Source organism: Lemur catta, chromosome 1 (genome assembly GCF_020740605.2).
Source record: "Lemur catta isolate mLemCat1 chromosome 1, mLemCat1.pri, whole genome shotgun sequence".
Taxonomy (NCBI): Eukaryota; Metazoa; Chordata; class Mammalia; order Primates; family Lemuridae; genus Lemur; species Lemur catta.
In genome coordinates, this window is record NC_059128.1 from 257,771,923 (window position 1) to 257,793,636 (window position 21,714).

The 21,714-nt window shown below is 34.0% G+C and overlaps 1 protein-coding gene and 1 non-coding gene across 4 annotated transcripts in view; both read right to left on the bottom strand.

Moving 5' to 3' along the window:
• Positions 1-21,714, bottom strand: part of ROBO2 (roundabout guidance receptor 2) — a 1,246,741-nt gene that overhangs the window by 505,935 nt on the left and 719,092 nt on the right. For all 3 annotated transcript variants that reach the window (XM_045540457.1, XM_045540456.1, XM_045540455.1), the window contains exon 2: positions 15,229-15,555. In XM_045540457.1, coding sequence (XP_045396413.1) covers positions 15,229-15,555 — 327 coding nt within the window. The remainder of the gene's footprint in view (positions 1-15,228; positions 15,556-21,714) is intronic.
• Positions 21,492-21,593, bottom strand: LOC123631216. Its single transcript, XR_006733075.1, has one exon. It is a non-coding gene; the product is annotated as a U6 spliceosomal RNA (small nuclear RNA).

Sequence of the window (21,714 nt, forward strand, 5' to 3'; positions counted from 1 at the left end):
ATAAAGAGAGATTCTAGTGTATAATGGGTTATTACCACTGGGTACTTCATTAGTAAAGCTTCTCCTTATGATGTGTCAAAAACGGAAAAGACAAAGCAAATTGAGATTCTTACATCTCTATTAATGATATACACATTTGACGATTAGACTCTATCAGCTTACCCATCAATCCCAAAGAACCAAATAAGTACTTAGGAAGGATTTCACAAGTTGACCCCTTTATAGGTAGTCCTGTTTAACAATAGGCCTTTGAGAGAAGCTGCTTTTAAAAGAAAATCCCATATGAATATTAAACACAGCATTTCCCTCCTTCTTTTAAGAATATTCAAAACAGACTCAGGAAGAAAATAAAAGTAAATCAGTGATTCTATCAACCTGCTCTTGAATCTGGACATGTGGGTCCTGGGGAATTATATGTTATAAATGAGGGGTTGGCCTACAAAATGCAATTAATTTAATTGCTTATAATCTCAGTGGATTTTGAAATAAGATGTGTAAGATATATGCACAAATGAGATTTTCCCAAGGACTTTTCATGTGGCATGATAATACTCAATTTAAGAAAATTATTTCTACTTTATGGGATTCCTTGTGAATAGGAAAGTGATGAAAATTATTTTGTAACTCAAAGGGCCCCAGCACTAAGTCTTGTTATTTTGTTTCATCATCCTGGAGATTCAGTTTTCCTTTGCAGGAAAACATCAGGCAAAGCTATACTAAAACATGCAGTTGTATGCAAGTTTTTAGGTTTATTTCTGATCACAACATTACATTAGCTTTGCTTTGCCTATAATTCCTTAAGATCCCAGGGAAAAACACATCCACTATAATCATAGTACAGCATGATGAGGCAAAATCTGCAATTTCTATCCACTAGTCCTTTTCTTTCTTCTCAGATCAAATGGAACAAAATTATCTTCTCTTTCGCATGACAGTTCTTGATGTGCTGGGCAAGAACTATGGTATCCACTGATGTCTTTACTGCTCCCGGATCAATAATCCCAATTCCTTCAGTTGTCCTTCTTGTAATATAGTCTTAAATATTTTATCTTTCCTTTTTAATGACATTTAAGTTATAAAGGTGAATTTAAACTGAAACTTAGAACAATTAACAATAATCCAGGCATAGATTTAGCAGCAAAGAATTAAGCTGAATTGCACTTATTAATCTGAACTATTAATGCAGTTTAAAGTAAGACACTTCTTAGCCCCTATATAATACACCCTATTCCTTAAGTCATAGACTGGACATTCTTGCTTATCTCCCAAGAACAACCACTCCCTCTTCCCCTAACTCCCTCTTCCCCTAACTCCCTCTTCCCCTTAAAAATAATAAAATAATAAAATCTATCATTGAACTCAAAAAACTATGCTGGAGCAAAAATAAAAAGCATGAAGATAAATTCACAGGATTGTATGTAGAACATATCACAAGTTGAATTCATGAATTTAAAACAGTGAATTTGTGAATCTGAATAAGTGAATTTTAAACAGATCATAGACATTTATAAAAATATGAATTCATCAATGTTTAAGAAAAACCCTTACATATTCAAAAGTTTTCAAATGTACTATTCAGTTCCTAATAAGTCACTTTTATTTATATTGCTAATGTCTACTTAAGGTAGTTTGACAACTATTTTTTTTAACTTTTTATTTTGAAATAATTATAGAGTCACAGGAAATAGAAGATAGTACAGAGATTTCTATCCATTACCCAGTTGCTGCCCAAAAGTTACATCTTACACAATTATGGTACAATATCAAAGCTAGGAATTTTACATTGGTACAATGCATGTATGTAGTTCTATGCCATTTTATCACAAGTATATATTTGTATAGCCACCATCACAATCCAGATACAGAATTACTTAATCACCACGAAGACCTCCCTCTTTCTATCCTTTCATAGCCGCAACTACTCCTCTCTCCCACCTTGTCCCTAATTCTTGGCAACCACTAATTTACTTTCCATCACTAAAATTTTGCTATGTTGAGAATGTTGTATACATGGAATCATATAGTATGTGACCTGTTGAAATGCCTTTTCAACTCCCCTTTTTTACTTAGCATAATGCCTGCGAGATCCATCCAATTCATTGAGCATATCAATAATTGATTCTTTGTTATTGCTGAGTAGTATTCCATAGTATGATTATAGCATTGTTTGTTTACTCCTTCACCTATTGAGGGGAATTTTAGTTATTTTGGCTCTCTGCTATTACAAATAAAACTGCTATTAAAATTGTGTACAAGTTTTTGTGTACGGATATAAATTATCATTTCTCTGAGATAAGTGCCAAGGAATGATATTGTATGGTTAAGTGTACATCTGGTGCTTTAAGAAACTGTCAAACTATTTTACAGAGTGGCTATACCGTTTTACATTCTCATCAGCAATGAATGAGAGATCTAGTTTCTCCACATCTTTAGCAGTATTTAGTAATGTTATTTTGGCTTTTTACAAAAGTATGCAGTGATTTCTCATTGTGTTCTTAATTTGCATTTTCCTAAGACTAGTGATGCTGAACATCTTTTAATGTGCTTATTTACAATTCATATACCCTTTTTGGTAAAATGTCCCTTCATGCTTCGTGTTCATTTTCCAATTGGATTGTGTGTTATTTAATGTTGAGTTTTGAGCTATCTTTATATTAATACATTCTAAACATGAGTCTTTTGTCAGACATGTGGCTTTCAAATATGTTCTCCCAGTATGCAACTCATCTTTTTTCCCTCCAAATTGGATCTTTCCGAGAATAAAATTTTAATGAAATTAAGTTTATTAATTTTATCTTTTTGGTTTATGCTTTTGTTATCACATCTAGGAATTCTTCACCAAATCCTAGACAACAAAGATTTTCTCCTATGTTATCATCTACAAATTTTAAAGTTTTATGTTTATATTTAAGCTTATGATTCATTTTGAGTTAAGTTTTTATAATGTGTAAGGTTTAAGTCAAGGTTCATTTTTTATTTTGCCTATGGATATTCAATTGCTCCAGCATCATTTGTTGAAAAGACTATCCTTCCCCTTTTGCTTCATTTTTAAATTAAAAAAAGTATAGTAACATGAAAACCAGCTTGACTAATGTTAATGATACCATGTATTGAACTTAGAAACTATTGAAGTCAGCATATGTCTCCAGATACATATAGCAATAAAATAATGCATATAAGTATATATTTTGACTCAAAAACCTCTAGAAAGTATTGTAAGGTATCATTGCTATAATAATACTCCTTTTTTTATAAAACTTAGTCAAGTTATCTTTAGATATTAAATGATAGATGACTTGTCTTATAAATTGGATTCTTAATCTCCAAGCTGCTTTGGCCTGCATACATGTCAATAAGAACTGAAAGTGATGGATTTTACTGATGCTGATATTTGACAACTAGGAACTGTACAAAAAAAATCAAATTACTTGAATAAACTAATGAGCTCTCAAATGTCAATATATAACTAAATAAAAAAATATAAAAGATTACTTTCTGTTGTTTCTTTCCTTTAATATTCCATGAATCACAGAATTGTAATCCCAAAACAATGCTTTTGACTTCATCTAGTCCAGCATCATCATTGTATATATACAATCGAAAAATTATTTCTGGGTAAAATATCTAAAACAAATGTTAATGATTCTTCTAAGTGTCAAATGATTTTGTTTGTTTGTTCAAATAAATCAATGAGGATGTTTAGCATAGTGGTTGAGAAAGCAGGCTTGAGAGCCAGGCTGCCAGGGTTCAAATCCCAGCTCTTCCTTCTGTTCAAAAATTAGCAATTTAACTTTTTGTACCTCAATTGTAATAAATATAAAATAATAATACTCAAATTTTAGAGTTGTTTTGAGAATTGAATAAAACGTGAGTGTAAAACACAGAAAAGAATCCTGGCCTTTGGCAAGCACCGGTAATTATTATTACTCTTTTTTTGCTTAGAGAAATCATTTCACTTGTTCCACAATGCTCTTGTCAGAATCCGCCTCCTCTTCCTCTGTATTCCCACTGTATGGCAGCCCCTCTTTGTTCACTTTCAGTTACCACATTCTATTCCATCCTACTGAACGGTCTTTGACGGCATGAGCCATGCCTTTTTCTTTTATTCTGTTTTTGTGGTCATTTTTTAATTCTGGTAAAAAACATAACACAAAATACACCATCTTAATCATTTACATGTAACATAAACACCGTCAAGGGCATGGGCCTCTTAAACCCCTTTTTACTCCTAATGATCAGGAAACTCAATAAAGACTCTGAAATTGATTTAGGGAGAAACACTGAATGTCCTCAATTCAATACGAATAAGCAGAAAAAGCAAGAAGAAGGAAAAGGAGGCAGGTGAATTTATATAAAAATAGTTCATTTCAAATATGCCTTATGTTATGAAAAGAAATATTATAATTACATTATGTTTTTATTTGTGTATGGGTGTGTGTGTGTGTATATATATATATATAGAGAGAGAGAGAGAGAGAGAGATGGAGAGAGTGAGAGAGAGAAACTTTTTTCCAAAATCAGTACAGACTTAGGTAACCACACAAAAACCATAATGGTTGTCTTTAATAAATACTAAAAAGTAATTATGTAACTGAAAACTAGTCTGATTCTCAGAAAGAAGTACATTCCTTTCTCAGTGTCTGGGCTGGGAGAGGGAATGGTCCCAAAACCCCAACAAGTACCAAAATCCTCAGATGTTCAAGTCCTTTTTATAAAACGGCATAGTATTTGCATATAAAGTACACACATCTTCCTGTATACCTTAAACCATTTCTAGATTACTTATAATATCTAATGCAATGTAAATGCTATGCAAATCATTGTTATACTGTATGGTATGTATTGTTTTGTATTGTATAATTTTTTTTTTTTTTTATTTCAGCTCATCATGGGGGTACATAAGTTCAGGTCATATACATTGTCCATGTCCTGCCCATCCCCCCAAGTCAGAGTCCCAAGCGCGTCCGTTCTCATTCTCCAGACAGTGCGCCTGGCACTCACCATGTAGTCATACCTCCATCCCCTCCCCCCCCCACCTCCCCGGGTCTGCACCTTCAAGCATGACCATTCCCCAGAGGGTGCGCAACGCACTTGTCATGTAGGCATACACCCATCCCCTCCCCCCACCCCCCCATCCCAGTCTGATATCCAATTGGTATCCTTCCCCGATGTACATTTAGGTGATGATCAGGGAAACCAGTTTTCTGGTGAGTACATGTGATGCTTGTTTTCCCATTCTTTGGATACTTCACTTAGTATAATGGGTTCCAGCTCTCTCCAGGAGAACCAAAGAGATGTCGTATCATCGTTATTTCTTATAGCTGAGTAGTACTCCATGGTATACATATACCACAGTTTACTAATCCATTCGTGGATTGATGGGCACTTGGGTTGTTTCCACATCTTTGCAATTGTGAATTGTGCTGCTATAAACATCTGGGTGCAGGTGTCTTTTTTATAGAATGACTTTTGTTCTTCTGGGTATATGCCCAATAATGGAATTGCTGGATCGAATGGTAGGTCTACTTGAATCTGTTTAAGGTATCTCCATATTGCTTTCCATAGGGGTTGCACTAGTTTGCATTCCCACCAGCAGTGTTATGAGTGTTCCTGTCTCTCCGCATCCATGCCAACATGTGTTGTTTTGGGATTTTTTGATAAAGGCCATTCTCACCGGAGTTAAGTGGTATCTCATTGTGGTTTTGATTTGCATTTCCCTGATGATTAGGGATGTTGAGCATTTTTTGATACGTTTTTTGGCCATTCTTATGTCTTCTTTTGAAAAATTTCTATTCATGTCCTTTGCCCATTTTTTGATAGGATTGTTTGATTTTTTCTTGCTGATTTTCCTGAGTTCTAAATAGATTCTTGTTATCAGTCTTTTATCTGATGTGTAGTATGCGAAAATTTTTTCCCATTCTGTAGGCTGTCTGTTTATTTTCGTGACTGTTTCTTTTTAATTTTTTAAAAATATTTTTTGATCTGTATTTGGTTGAATTGGCAGTTCAGAACCCATATATATGTAGGGCTTCCTGTATAGCTAATAACAGAGAGCCCCTTCTCTACTTGGATGTTAATTGAAATTCAATTTCCAGGTCCTACTTGTGATGCTACTCAATAGCCCTATGGCAGCAGCCAATCAGACTTTTCTTGTTGCCTGACATCATTGTTTGCTGCCATTTTGAGAGCCAATTGTATAGCAGGATTTGTCTTACCAGGGAATAAGTGGCCAAGGGCTATTTTGGGTAGTGGACTTTCTGCAAAAAAAAAAAAAAAAAGGAAAACACAAGAAATACACAAAATGACCAGTTGGGATTTACCAGGCTCTGGGCCTATATATCTGTCTGTCGTGCTATCCAAGCACCTGCCTTGAACCCTTTCCATGGGCCACAGCTATGGTCTGAACGTTTGTGTTTGCCCCAAATTCATATGTTGACATCAACACCTAAGGTGACGGTATTAGTAAGGCCTTTAGGAGGTGATTAGGTCATGAGACAGAGTCCATCTGAATGGGGTTAGTGTCCTTCCACCACATGGGGACACAGTGAGAAGCCACCATCTATGAATCAGGAAGCAGGGCCTCACCAAAACCCAATCATGCTCATACTCTGATCTCAGACTTCCAATCTCCAGAACTGTGAGAAATAAATTTCTGTTGTTTATAAGTCAGCCAGTTTATAGCATTTTGTTATAGTAGCCTGAACAAACTAAGACAGCCAGAAACACTAAACTATTGATTGATGTCTGAGTAGCCCCAGGAAGAAAGTATTAGAAATCTCAGAGAGCTTCCAGAAGCCACCCCAAGCTGGGACTCAATATTGCTTTCATAGAGTATTTCTTGGAAAACATTGACAAAAAAATGTAAGAATATTTCCTACTTGACAACAATGTGTAAATATTTTTAATTAAGAAATGGGTGGTTGGGAATGTTTTTGCTTTTGAAAATCTCCCAAAAGGACAAACTAATTTTAATGGTACACAGTGGAGAGAATATGTGAATACGATGATGGAACCTCATTCTCTAGTAGTTAAGCCACAGACTATTAACAACTTCTACAGAAAAACTTTTCAAAGTTAAACAAACTTCACCTACTGTTTTTACATCTGCATGGGTATTATAATTATCAGAAACAAAATCAATGTAAAGAAGGAAAATTGGAGACCTGTCATTCTGCTGAAACACAAATCTTGGGAGAGAAGAATATGAGTTGCTGCACAAAATTACATTTCCTAAGTATACTGTCCACCTATACACATTTTCATTAAAACAACTTGCCTCTACACATGAGTTGAAACATAATAAACTAAAAATTTATGGTAGGACAACCCTTCAAAACTCTGAATATTTTTATCTTACATTTATCTAAAAAAGGTTTCAGGGTTGAAACCAGAGTAGACCTCAACATATTGTGTCTTTTTACCCCTTAGTATCACTAAGAATATTTTTCCCTATTATTCTATGGATATAATTTATATGATTGCAGAGCTCAGGATTATACTCAGAATTATACTGTTTATGGGAATAAACTTTTTAAAAGTAGAGGACATCAAGATTTCACTTGATTTATATGTGTTTTCCCTGGAGTCAAAGCTAATTCAGGCTAATTGTCAGTGAATGGCAACTGTAGACGTGTTGAGATAGAGTTTGAATACAGTTAATTCAATCAGCAGAAAGAAACCTGATATCAACATACAGCATTATACATATTTAAATAGATCATAAGTTCAAACATGTTCGCCAGGTGTTTCGCCAGGTAATTTCACACCTTCATTTGTGAAGATCAAAGGAGAGAACTGTATTTGAAAGCACTTGATGCGGTATCACAAAATTAGAAGATACACTCACAAAACAGCTCAAATAACACTTTCACATTGTTATGGGAAGTACCTTGAGCTATGAGAATTTTTTACTTGTTGGTATATCCTCCCCTATCCACTACTATCACCACCAAAAAAATCTGAAATCTCCCCCGATATTAGTAGAAATACAAGCAGTAAAAATTATGAAAAAAACAGTCGCTCCTTTTCTTTTGGTCAAAATCTGTAAATATCAGTTTCAGTTCAACCCATTGTCTCTTATGCATTTCGGTTGTTTATATGTTCATTTGTTTTAAGAAAGACATGAAGGGGTGCTCAAGCAGGTCTCTGTTTTCCCACTCCTGGACTTACTTAACCAATTTCTATTATAATCACTCATTATTTCTTATTCTAAATTTTCCAAGTAAAGGAAAACACCTTAAGATATTTGGATGGAAAAGTAAGCTGTGAACAGAAAAAGTAATGTCAGTTGTTTTCAGGAAAGATGTCAGCTTCTGAGAGACAAAAACTTGCCTTCTTTCAGGACAAATAAAAAATAGGGCAGTAAATGAAATGAAGACTCAAGTAGCAAGATTATCCAACTTAATTGAGGCCGAAGTTAAAATACTCTAGAAGTTACTCAAGGATTTACTTTGTAGCTGTTCAATGTTTTCATATAATTTTTTAAATATTTTTAATTAATTGAATCTTAAATTATGGACATATGACCCAGGAAGTCTATGATAAGAGCCATTCAATAATACTTATCAAATACTAGAAATGTTTCATAACTGTGCTTTATAGTAAGAGGGAAGTTGGATACAGTTAATTCAATGGCACTAGTAAATATCATTTAATCTACATTTAAAAATTACATGTAAATTCCTCAAAAAGTTGAACAGAGTTTTCATGGGACTCAGCAATTCTGCTCTTGGGCATATACTCAAGAGAATACCCAAACCATACGTACACACAAAAACTTGTACAAAATTGTTTATAACAGCATTACTCAAAATAGAAAGCAGAAACTATCTAAATGTATATCAACTGACGAATGAATAAATAACATGTTTTCTATTGGTATCATGGAATATTATTCAGCAAAAAAAGGAATGAAGTACTTATACATGCTACAACAAAGATGATACTTGAAAACATTAATAGTAAAGGAAGGAAGCTAGTCACAAAAAAAATCATATACTGTATGATTTAATTATATGACATGTCCAGAATAGGCAAATGTATAGCTACAGAAAGTTGATTAGTATTTACTTAGGGCTGGGGTGGGAGGGTTCAGGAAGAACAGGAATTTACTGCTAATGGGTATAGGGTTTCTTTTTGGAGTGATGAAAATGTTCTCAATTGGATTGTGGTGTTGGTTGCACAACCCTGTGAATATACTAAAAAACACTGTATTGTAAATGATATGGTATGTGAATTATATCTCAATTAAGAAATTTTTTTTTAAAAGCTCTCCAGAGCTTAGCCTTTTTGCAATTTAATTTATCTTTTGTCTTTATGGAGTATAAAGGAATTTTGCCTGGATAAGATTCATTTACAGCCAAAATAAAATAATTTACATATTTATTGACTTGATATCAAGGAAACTATTTGCCTTGTGTTCATTTTTAATGACACGTGTGCCCTCTCACACTAGTCAGTCTATTCTATAACTTTTCTTCCTTGTACAAATAAATCATCAATTTAGTTTTGGATTTAAAACAAACAGGATCATTATGTTTATAGAGTGTTCCATAGCTTTGCTATTCTAGCAATCTGTGACCTATAAATAATGAAAGACCTTTTCTTTCTCTAAATGACTTTCTTGCACTCTGAGTCTTGATACATGAAGAGAAAGACAGAAAGAAAAGAAAGAAAGGAAAGAAAGAAAGAAAATGAAAGAAAGAAAAGAAAGAAAAAGAAGGAAAAGGAAAGAAAGAAAAGGAAAGAAAGAAACCATCCTGCAATTAGAAGATTCAATCTATTTCTAGTTCCCCAACTGAATTATGATTCACACCTATTCTCACTTTTGTAGCTACATCAAAAGCCAACTTTTGAACATTTAGCCACTTTATTTATCAAAGCAAAGGTAAATCACAGCTAATCTGAAAAGTTCTTGTGTTTTGCTTTAGAAGTAAGGAAAGAAAAAAAAAAAAAAAAAAGATCAGTTTCTATGTGACCCTAACCTTTGAACCACAACCTCCTTGCCACTAAAGTGTTCAACACCTCATTTAATCTCGCCTCTCTTCACTGGCACAGTGCTGAGAAAAGGAAACGGAAAAAATAATCTGGGGACTTCATCAATTTTTCATGAATTTTCATTTAGGCCAGAACCCCCTCTTACCCTGGTCGATAGATCAAGCTGCTGTCATATATTTACCACCTGGGGCTACAGCTGCTATCTCCAGAGGCTGCCACTGACTCAGCCTGCATCACGGGCAGCCACAGTCTCTGTGCTCCTTCCCCTCCACGCACACGGAGCACGGGTGTTCAGAACTGAAATCCTACCTGCACCAGCTACACCATGGCTCTCTCAGTGGTCCCACTGGAAAATTACATGTTAACTTCTTATTGTGCCAGGTCCCTTGCTTATGTATTCTGCAATTCTGTTTTCTAACTATTTAAAAATCACTTTTTTGCCCAAAGACTCTTCTAAAATCCAAGTGACTCGAAAAGCATTTTCTAGATGATTATTTTTATTCCAAACCAAGAAAAAAAAAAGAAAAGAAAATATGAGGTAAGTAATTCAAATCTCCCTTGTATCAATTAGTCCTGAATATAGTTGATTCTTCTACTGTATTGTTCATTACATAAAGCTGAAGCATGTATTAAAGGAAGACAAAAAAGAGAATAAATATGGTATGCTAAAGAGCTGGCTGACTTCCATACAGCCCGTCAAAACAGGTGGTAATCAATAAAATTTCACATTTCATATTAGAGCAGAATCCAAGATTTTATAAATTAAAATGAAAACCAAAATGGTCAAAAATTTTCCATTTTTTTCATCAATAATCATTTCACAATAAAAGTTGTAACATGTTTGTTTGTTACTTCGCAATATACTCTTGACTGCTTAGACACACCTAGATCAGTGGTTTTCAAATGACTTTGTTCCCTAGGGGACGTGCTGCAATGTCTGGAGACATTTTTGGTTGTCACAACAGGGTTGGGGGGAGTCCCACTGGCATCTTGTGGGCAAAAGGCAGAGGTGCTTCTCAACATCCTACAATGCAGAGCACGAGCCTCCTACAACAAAAAATTATCCAGGCCCAAATGTCAGTAGTGCAGAGGCCGCGGTGCCCTGCCCTAGTTCCCTACACCCCACTCAGAGCTACATGCTGGAAAGAATGGGCAGCAGTTGCCAGTCCCACTTCACCAGCAACTCACTCTTCAGCTGCTGCACTCTGTCCTCATTTGTAAAGACCACCGGTACTGTTTATTTGACCAACATGTGGCATATGCATTGTTTCCATCACTTTTTCTCATTAATAAATGTATTTATTGGCTTTTCTGGTCACCCCATTGCCCATATTCTGTCACTCTGATACCTCTCCTGAACCTAAGCCTCCTGCACGGGCACTTCTTCCCTTGCCCATCAGTAAATATTGCTGTTCCAAGAAATGGGAGTGATCTGAGCCCTATTAATTGCTACCTGCATAGAGCCTGCCTGGGAAATCACATCTACTTCTTCTACCTACTCCCCTGGCTTCAACCTCTAACTGGGAAAAATTTCTATTCTCAATTCCAGGAGCTTTTTAATTTTTTAATGGAACATGAGGTATAAAGCTTGCTATCTCATTGGTATGTCAGACAATGCAGCCAAAGCTTACCACCCTCTCTTATTCCCACTGAAGACACTTCTCCTATACCTCCCCCTCCCTATGGATGGTAGCACTATATACCCAATCAACCAAAAAAAAAAAAAATCTGGTAATTACCCTCTATCCCTTCAAATTGACCCTAAAGTGATATCATTTATAATTTCTAAATGTTTCAAACCATTTCCTCCTTTCAATCTTCACTGCTATTTTCAGTTTAGATTCTAACATCAACTCTTTTCTGAATTATTTGACAGCTACTTAACTCCTCTCTGACTTCAATCATCATCCCTTTAAACACAATCTTCAATTCTCTTTCAAAGACTCTTCTTTCTAATAACAAAAAAAGTTTAGATTTTGATGCAGCACATGCCTACCTGTCCAACTTATTCTATCCCCAACCTCATATTGAGCTACCTGCAGTTCTTCAAATACACAGTGTCCTTTCAGGCATCTAGTTTTTTTACCAGAATGATCTTTCAGTTCAATTTCCACCTGGGACATTATCACCTGACCTTCAAATCAGAGCTCAAATAACATATCTTTTTAGAATCCTTTCTTGAACTCATCTATCTAGGAAGAATTAAATATTTTCCCTCAGAATTCCCACAATATCTTTCATGTATTTCTACAATAAGATTTATTGTCTATTTAATTTGTTGCAACAATTACTTATTTATAGGTTTGTCATCCCAACTATAGTGTGAGCTCTTTAAGAATAGATTGGAATGTGTCTTCTTCATTACTATACCTTACCACCATTTTCAGTAGTTATCCACTTTCTGCTAAAAGATGAAGAATTGGATGTACTATGACTAAGCATGTATGTTGAATATTCTAAAATATGAAGGTCAAACATTTATATAATCTACAGCTTTTCCCCTATCATTTTATAAAAATACACCTTAGTTATCAATAGGTATTGAAAAATCACAATGCTTTGACCAAAAATTCCACATTAATATCTTTTATGAAATACACAAGGAAAGAGAGAAGACTGATGAGCTAATGGAAAGAGATGAGCAACATATTAATGAACATTATTTGATCTTGTGATGCCTCAAATGGCATGAACTGTTGACATGGCATTAGAAGAAAGAATTTTATTCACTAGCTAAATCCAATTTGGAAGCTTTCCTGTTTTCCTCTCTAGGTCATAAGTAATTCAAGCATTTCTTAAAGCTCATTTATTTCAAAATAAAAAAAAATGTTATTGTCACATCACATGAAAAAAATCGTGGTTTAAAATTTTCCTCCTAAAATGGTTTGATTCATTATTAATGATGCAATTAGGAAAGAAAGCAATCCTTTTAGATAAAATAAAAATAAAAGATGCTTGTGTTCTGGGAGTAATTTTAACAAAGCTAAGGCTCAGAAAAAAATAATAAGTGTATAACTGTCCAACAATATAATGACTAGCCAATTTAGATAAATTTTAATTTTGAGAAGTAAAATTTTGTTAAGGATTTAAACTAGTTATTTGATGGAGTAGAAAAAAGAAAAAAAATTGTGAAAAAATAAATATTCTTACTCTTAACTTATGTAAAATAGATGAGATTTCATTTAGAGTGTTTCTTCAAATGGGGCACAATTTAGTAAAACTAATAATTAGAAGATTCAGGATCTGGTCTAGGATTTCCCATTAACTTATTGTCTGAATCTTGGTTATTTAAGCATTCTCGGATTCATTTTCTTTATCTACAAAATGGGAGAATAATGACTATCATATTTACCATAAAAGGATCTGGTGGGGGGAAAATCAATCAAATTTCTCATTGTAATATTTTAATATGTTTGAAAAGTTTAATATGATATTTCAACATAAAAATGGAACCTATAGAAATATTAGAATTTGTGAAGTTTTGTGTATATATTTAAAATCTCACTAAACTGCATTTAAGTACTTTTTAAAGTATCATTTTATAAAAATAAAATTACTTGGTGTCCAGGGCAAGATGGGATTGCTAGTTAAAGTTCTAATGCTCATCTCTCAAGGTATTTCTCAAACAAAAAGAATGTCTTAAGGTTCTTCTAGTCTTTTCCTATTAGAGTCACACATTTCAAGCATCAGTGAGTTCTAGGTTTCTCAGAAAAAACTATAAATCAGAAGATAGGACACTAGAAAACAAAAGCTTTCACTGGGATGACTGCCTAAGAAATAATTTGGGCCGGGCATAGAAGCTTATGCCTATGATACCTGCACTTTGGGAGGCCAAGGTAGGAGGAGTGCTCAAGGCCAGGTGTTAGAGACTAGCTTAGGCAACATAGGCAAACCCTGTCTCTACAAAAAAAAATTTTAACAAAATAGCTGGGCATGGTGATGTGCACCTGCAGTCCCAGCCACTGAGGAGGCTGAGTGAGGCAGGAGGATCACCTGAGCCCAAGAGTTAGAGGTTAGAGTAAGCTATGATCAAGCCACGGCACTCCAGCCTGGACAACAGAGCAAGACCCTGTCTTTCAAAAAAAAAAGAAAAAGAAAGAAATAGTATTATTTTGTTTACCAAAAGAAAGACATGTGCCCATGAGCTATTATTTATTAATAGCACTTGCCTCCTAGCTATATAAATAAGACTCAACATCCTGAAATGTCTCAACCCTCTTATCTTTGAATACCTACTTTACAACCAGAAAGTTGAAAAGTACAAACATCTTTAGGCAATAATTGTTGCCATCTTATTCACAATTAATTGTAGATAAAGTCTTTCCTCAGAATAGATAAGCTAATACAAAAATTATGGTATTGTTGAAATTACAATCCCAAATGCTCACCTATAAATCAGAAAAGAAATATATCACACTTTTTAATTTGTTCTGGAAAATGATCCATGAATTTATGTAGTCAATGTTTGAATACATGCAAAACATTGATATCTTGATTTACCACTGCTATTTGGACTATAGGATGAATATATAAATATGTAAATGTGCCAAAGGTAGGGCAAGTCATTAGCTATTGTTGATTAACAAGAGTAAGTAGAAATGAAAAACCTTCCTATATAGGAACATTCGGTTCCCACAGAAAACAGATTTCTTCTCTGATGAATTTTATCACATATTGTTGGTATTCACCCCTCCATACCTAGGGCAATAATTCCTAAATTCAGCCTAGAAGTAAAACAGCTAATATAAGCTAGAGAATAATAGAATATTTTAAAGTTGCCTGATAAAAGTTGGATGTAGAAGTAAATATATATGTACATGTATATATATAGTCACTTATATACAAATAGATAACAGAAATGGGACAATATTGAATTTATGCCTTGTATTTGATTCCATGTTACACGTAAACTTTTCATTTTAACATAGCCAACTTTAATAACTGATTATATTTCTTATTAATAATTCAAATTCTAAATATGAACAGCATGATTGAAACCTTGCTTTCATATAATATAACAATATAATCGCCACATTAATTTAATATTAACAAATTTATTGCAACACCCTGACTTGGTATTATTTTGGCCAGATTTTTAAGAAGAAGGCAAAGTAAAATTATTCAGAGTATGTTGTTTTTTTTATTCTTTAGGGCTTTAGCATCTACGGAAACAAATCCAAGTCTACTAAAAATAAATAAAAGTAAATGTGCATGTTCGTTACGTTCACTTACATGCCACTTCCAGAGATGCATTTCGACTCACTGCTTCACCAAGATAGTTCCTTGCAACACAAACGTAGCTTCCTTCATCAGGTTTACTTCTGCGTCCATGCACAATGCGCAAGAAGAATAAGGATCCGCTGGGCAGAAGCATCCTGTGGGAACGGGGATCGTCCTTGTCCGTCTCCACCCGCTCCCCATCCTTGTACCACTCAATGGTGGGCGTTGGCCGGCCCTCCGCCTTGCAGTTCAGAGTGGTGGGCTCTCCCTTAGAGACGATGACATCCGAAGGGTGCTCCACAATCCGAGGGGGAAAGTCTTCTTGGCGAAGACGAGATCCTACAAAACATGACCGAAGGGACACAAGATTTACTATTTTCTTATTTACATCTTCTATTTCACTTGGGTTCATAATGGTGCCAATAAACTCTTTAATTATTCAAACGAATAATTAACATCATTATTTATGTTTCACTCTTTTGTTCTTTATGCATCTCCTAAGCTATCCCAACTCTTTTGTGGAATGAGGCAATATAGCACTAAGTTAATATGTTACTTTTCATGATTTAGGTTCAACAAGTCCTATGAATCACGATGAGCAAAAGTAAAAGGGAACAAGAGATTTTCTTTTGGGACCAACATGTTAGAACGGGCACTAAGATGAATAAAACTAATATCCTGTCCTCAAAATGCTTACTATCTACTGGGGAAGAAAGACAAGTGGGCAAGTACCTAAAATACACACACAGATATTATTTACTATGCTGATATTATGTTACTAGACTTTAACATAAAAAGAGACCTGCAAATTATGCACAAATATTATCACAATTTAACAGATGAGGAAGAAGCTTAGGAAATGACATCAATTGCCCAGGAGTGTAGATGCAGTAAGCAGTAGAGGCAGGATTTGGACCGAGGTGTGTCTGACGGAGGAACTCAAGTATAAATTACTATGCTAAAATGAAATAAATGTTGTATAAAGTTATATAAGAAATGCATTGTAGGCAGAAAGCAAAAAAGAATGTTTACTCTAACTTGAGCATAATAAGGAGAGCTCCAGAAAAGGGAGCACTTAAATTGAGCTATAAAGAATGGAAATATGACAATTAAGGGAGAAAGGCATTCAGACCGAAGGAACACCATGAGCAAAAAGACAGAAGAAATGAGAATATGTGCATGGTACATTTCATAATCAGGGAGGAAGTTGATGTAGCAGGAAAAGGTATTAGGTAGTCTTAGAGCTTGAGATAAAAGGCTTTAAATATCATGCTAAGGAGTGTGACTTTTAGTCTACATGGATCACACACTTTGAGGGCACAGGGACAAGACTCTGTGTTTTAGAAAGATACTTTCAATGTGCAGTGTAAATGATGGACAGCAATGGAGGTAAAAAGACAGTCGACAGTTATTTAAATATTGCAAGAGAAAAATATAAAGAACCTGACCTTGGGAAATGGTGGCTCAGGTAGAAAAGAAGGAGGAAGATATATGGCACATCACAAAATAAATATTTGACAAAATTTGGTGTATCATCATATACAGTAGCAGGGAAGAGGGACAGGTGCCAATGACGTCCTTGTGAATGCAATGAAAGTGGAGCAATAATGGGTATAAGAAATAGGAAGAGCAGGACCTGTTGGTATTTTAAGATCAAATTTTGCATAGTGGGTTGTTTTGAATATTTTTAATTTTTAAGGTGTCAACAATGTCTGCAAATAAATGAAATGGAGATGCTGAGAGGAATGACCATTATTTGGAGACATAATGATCTACCTAAGAGCTTCTTAAGAGTTTGCTCTTATAATTTTCCAACCAATCACCTATTAGCATATTTCTGCTCAATAAAAAGAAGCAATATTTACTCGTTTATGTTATTCTAGCTCACTTTTAATATTAATTAAAAAATGCATATTTTAACTTAATAAAGGGAATTTAATTTGGTCATGAATGAACCTTTTCTTTTTTGAAGAGGATTAACTTTTAAAGGTTGTTGACTACCATTTTTTATCACATCAGATCCAGAAAATATCATACATTATAAGTGTTAGGTACCTAAAGCAAAAGAGTAATTTATGCAACACAGTTCAGAATTTTAAAAAAGATATAAAGAGAACCAAAGTATATGGATAGGTAATTGCAGTACACATGACAATAATAAATATTATATATCATGAGTACTGTATCTACAATGTAAATGAAGAATTTACAGAGTATAGAAGTAACAATTACTTTTAAAAGCCGTAATCAAAAAAGTTCCCAAAGTATTTAACTATGAGGGGCTAATCATATTAATAGTTTGCAAATCAGTAACATATTCTCAAATGTAAAAAGTCTGGATACATAGCCATAGACTCTGATACTAAAATTCATGAAGGGTTTTATGTCACTTTTCATATGACAGGCATATGGTATGCTACAGACATCTTATTTAGATATTCTCCTTGTTCTTCTCTAATCTCCCACATGCAGTGATCTACAGTCTCTCTACTGTAAAAATTGTTCTATTGTTAAAAGTACTAAAGTCAATTGGCCATGCTACGAAGTTGGTATTTACTGTATCAAATAGTTCCCTGCCTTATCAGGCAATGGACCTGGATAAGGCATGAATAGGACCAGAAATACACTAATACTTATTGAATGGAATATAGAATCAGAAAAGAAAAAGAGGGGCAATATCAAAACTACTTAGCAATATGCTTTAGAATTCAGCATGTCCAGTGAGCACTCAGAGAATCTTACTCATTTATCATTATAACATATATAAACTATGTTACATACAGATACTAGTGTTGTAGCTTCAGCATATGCTTCCAGTAACTTTACTCCCACTGTTATAAAAACTTTCAAAAGAACACCCACAACCTGAAAGTAAGAAGTACATCTATAAAACAGAAGAAATTAGAGAAGCAAATTTTCATGACATTGATTTAGGCAAAACCTTCTTGAATATGACATGAAAAGCACAAGGGACAAAAGAGGAAATAGATAAATTGGACTTCATAAAATTTTAAAATGTTTGTGCTTAGAAGACCACATCAAAAAGTAAAAGCCAATCCACAGAATCAGAAAAAATTTGCAAATGAAATATCTGATAAGAGACTTAATCTAGAATAATATATAAAGAACTCTTATAACTCAATAAAAATATAAATAACCAAATGTTAAAATCGGCAAAGGATAAGAAGTTAGACAAATTTGGCCAAGAAGTTAGAAGTTAGACAAATAGCCAATATGCACATGAAAAGATGCTCACCATAATTAGCTGTTAGGAAAATGCAAATCAAAACTACAACAAGATATATGTCACACCCACTGGGACAGCCATCATCGAAAAAATGCAAAATAGTAAGTGTCAGGAATGTAAAAAAAAAGTAAAAGCTTCACACATTGCTGGTGAGAATGTAAAATGGTACAGTCACTTTGGAAAACAATCTGAATGTTCCTCAAAATGTCAGACATCTACTTATCATACAAACCAGTAATTCCACTCCTAGGTACATACACTCCCCCCAAGTGAAATCATATATTCACATAAAAACTTATGTTTAAATGTTCATAGCAATATTATTCACTATAGTCAAAAAAAGAAACAACCTACATGTCTATCAACTAAATAGATGATGATGAATGGATAAATAAAATAAATGTCCAAGATAAATGTATAAATAAAATGTGGTATATCTATACAATGAAATATTATTCAGCAACAAAAAGGAATGAAGAACTGATACTCTCTATAACACAGATGAACATTGAAAACATAAAGATAGAAGCTAGTCACAAAGGACTAAATATTATATAATTCCATTTACATGAAATAACCAGAATAGAAAAATCCATAGAGATAAAAAGTAGATTAGTGGTTGCCTAGGGCTGGGGGTGAAGGAGACACAGGAGTTGCTGCTAATAAGGATGAAGCTTCTTTAGGGGGTGATGAAAACAATATAAAATTGATTACAGTGATGTTTGCACAAGTATGTGAATGTAATAAAAAAACCTATTGTACACTTTAAATGGGTGAATTTTGTGGTATATTAATTATGAATTATATCTCAAGCAGTTTTTTAAAAGTAATGAGTAAAAGGGCACCATGAACAAATTTAATACAGGGTCTATAACGATTTGTGTACACTACTAACCACAGTTGGGTCATTTTCTTCATTCATATATAAGATTTTAAATGTAATCATCAGAGCTACAATGGCAAATTAGAGCATAAAATAAAAAGTCCTCGCCACCCAGCTAGATAAATAGATTGGAAAGATACAGAGATAGATAGACTAGAGAAATAAACAGATACATAAAAATATAGCTATAATCTAAATTTTAATGTTATTAAATCAATTAAATTATGATATCCCTTAAATTCAGACATTACACAACTCTGGCAGTAGTCTTTAAGATGAAGTCAATGGATAAATCTTATATGATCCATGAATGCTTTGAAATTGTGTGTAAAACTGGGTATTATTGTGTATGGTGGGGGTGAGCAGTGATACTGGAAGCTGGCGTAGTTTTCATCAAATTTTCAAAGAAGTCTGAAAATATGAATGGCTAATCGGTAGTTTGCATAGTTTAAAATTATGAAGTACCACTAAACTACAGGGTATTCTCTATTATTGGCCAAAACAATTGTATTATTTGGTCAAAAACAAAACCGAGTTGTCAGCAGAACTCATTGGGGACACAGAACTGAACAGTAGAGGGGGCTGTTCATCACATGATATGCCACAAAAGTTTAACCCTCAGAGTTTTGATAATGGAAGTGTGGTCCCTCAATGAGTAACACGATGAAGTGATAAATGCTTGAGATGATGGATACCCCAATTGCCCTGATGTGATTATTACACACCGTATGCCTCTATCAAAATATCACTTGTACCCCATAAATACAAGCAACTATTATGTACCCATAATAATTAAAAACGATTTTTTTAAAAAGTACCCAAATATTTTTTTTTCAAAAAAGCAAGTGTGGTCCCCCAATGAGTAACATAAGCCTCTTCAAAAGATATATTAGAATTATAGCATCCTGGGCCCAATTCCAGACCTACAAAATTCAAATCTGCATTCTAACAAGATCCCACCAAAGGATGTGTATGCACAGTAAAGTTTGAGAAGCACTGCTCTACCAGTTTTTATATAAATGTGAGCTAAGAATGTTTTTATGTGTTTAAAGTGTTGTTAAACGAAGAATAAGAGGAGGAGAGAGAAGAGAGGAAGAAGAACAGGAGGATGGTGAGGAAGAGGAGGAGGGAAGAAAGGCCTGCGAAGCTAGAAATATTCACTATCTGGTCCTTTATAGAAAAAGTTTACCAACCCAGCTCCAGGGTACCTGATTATCACTTTCCATTACTTAGTTCATTTTAAAATTTATTTTATATAAGATCACAAAACTATCTTCTCCAGATTTCAGAAGAAAAAACTTACTTTGACAGCAATGTTAACATTTCCCATATGACGGGAAATAGTCAGGACTCCTATTTGAAACAGACTTATAATGTATCAGAATAATTACCTATACTTCTAACTTTGCTTGTGAATGATACTATGTCTAGAACCTTTTTGTATCTCAATTATTAAATGGGCAATCAATCAAGGTTTAACTTAAGAAATGGTATTCAAACTCTCCTTAGCAATTATAAAAGAAAAAAATGGAAATTTGTCAGAAGGTCCTATAGGTGAACATCCAAATGTTTATTTTTACAGTCCAAGAAAGTTAGCTGTGAAATATTCACATGGCTTCTCCACAATTGAATATTTAGTAGAGATAGAATTAGAACTCAATACCTAATCCAAAATGGGGCAAGCTTCTTAAAAAATGGTTAGAGGGATGTCCATGTATTTACATGTTCATATAAATCAAGTCATGCTATCTGTATCCTTCTATAACTTTGCTTAACATTATATTTGTGACATTCATTTGTATTGATACAAATACATGTAATGCTAGTTCATTCACTGTTACTCCTAGGTAGTATTCCATTGTATGGATAAATGGGAGCTCTCTATACTACCTTTGCAACTTTTCTATAAATGTAAAATTATGTCAAGATAAAAGTATAAAAATTTTTAAAAATTAAAAAATTAAAAAATGGTTAGAGGAGCAAGTAAAGATTGCATATGCCATCTAGGCTAATTCCAAAACCTTTTTCTAAAGTTGATCTCAATAACATGAATCACACTAATGCTACTAGTCATAATTTGACCAGAAAATATCTTCCTTGTTTTTCAAAGTGCGATTCTCAGATTACCTCCATCAGAATCATCTGGGATTTGTTTAACACTTCACAAATTTGCCTGTCATCCTTGCCCAGCACCATGCTAATCTCTTCTGTATTGTTCCAATTTTAGTACATCCACTACCAAAGCAAGCACTGGGATAATTTTTAAAATGCAGATTCTTGGTCTCCATCAGATGTATCAGAAATTACTAGTGAAAGGGTTTAAGAAGCTGCATTTTTAGCAGGCTTACCAGGAGAAGATCATGTACTT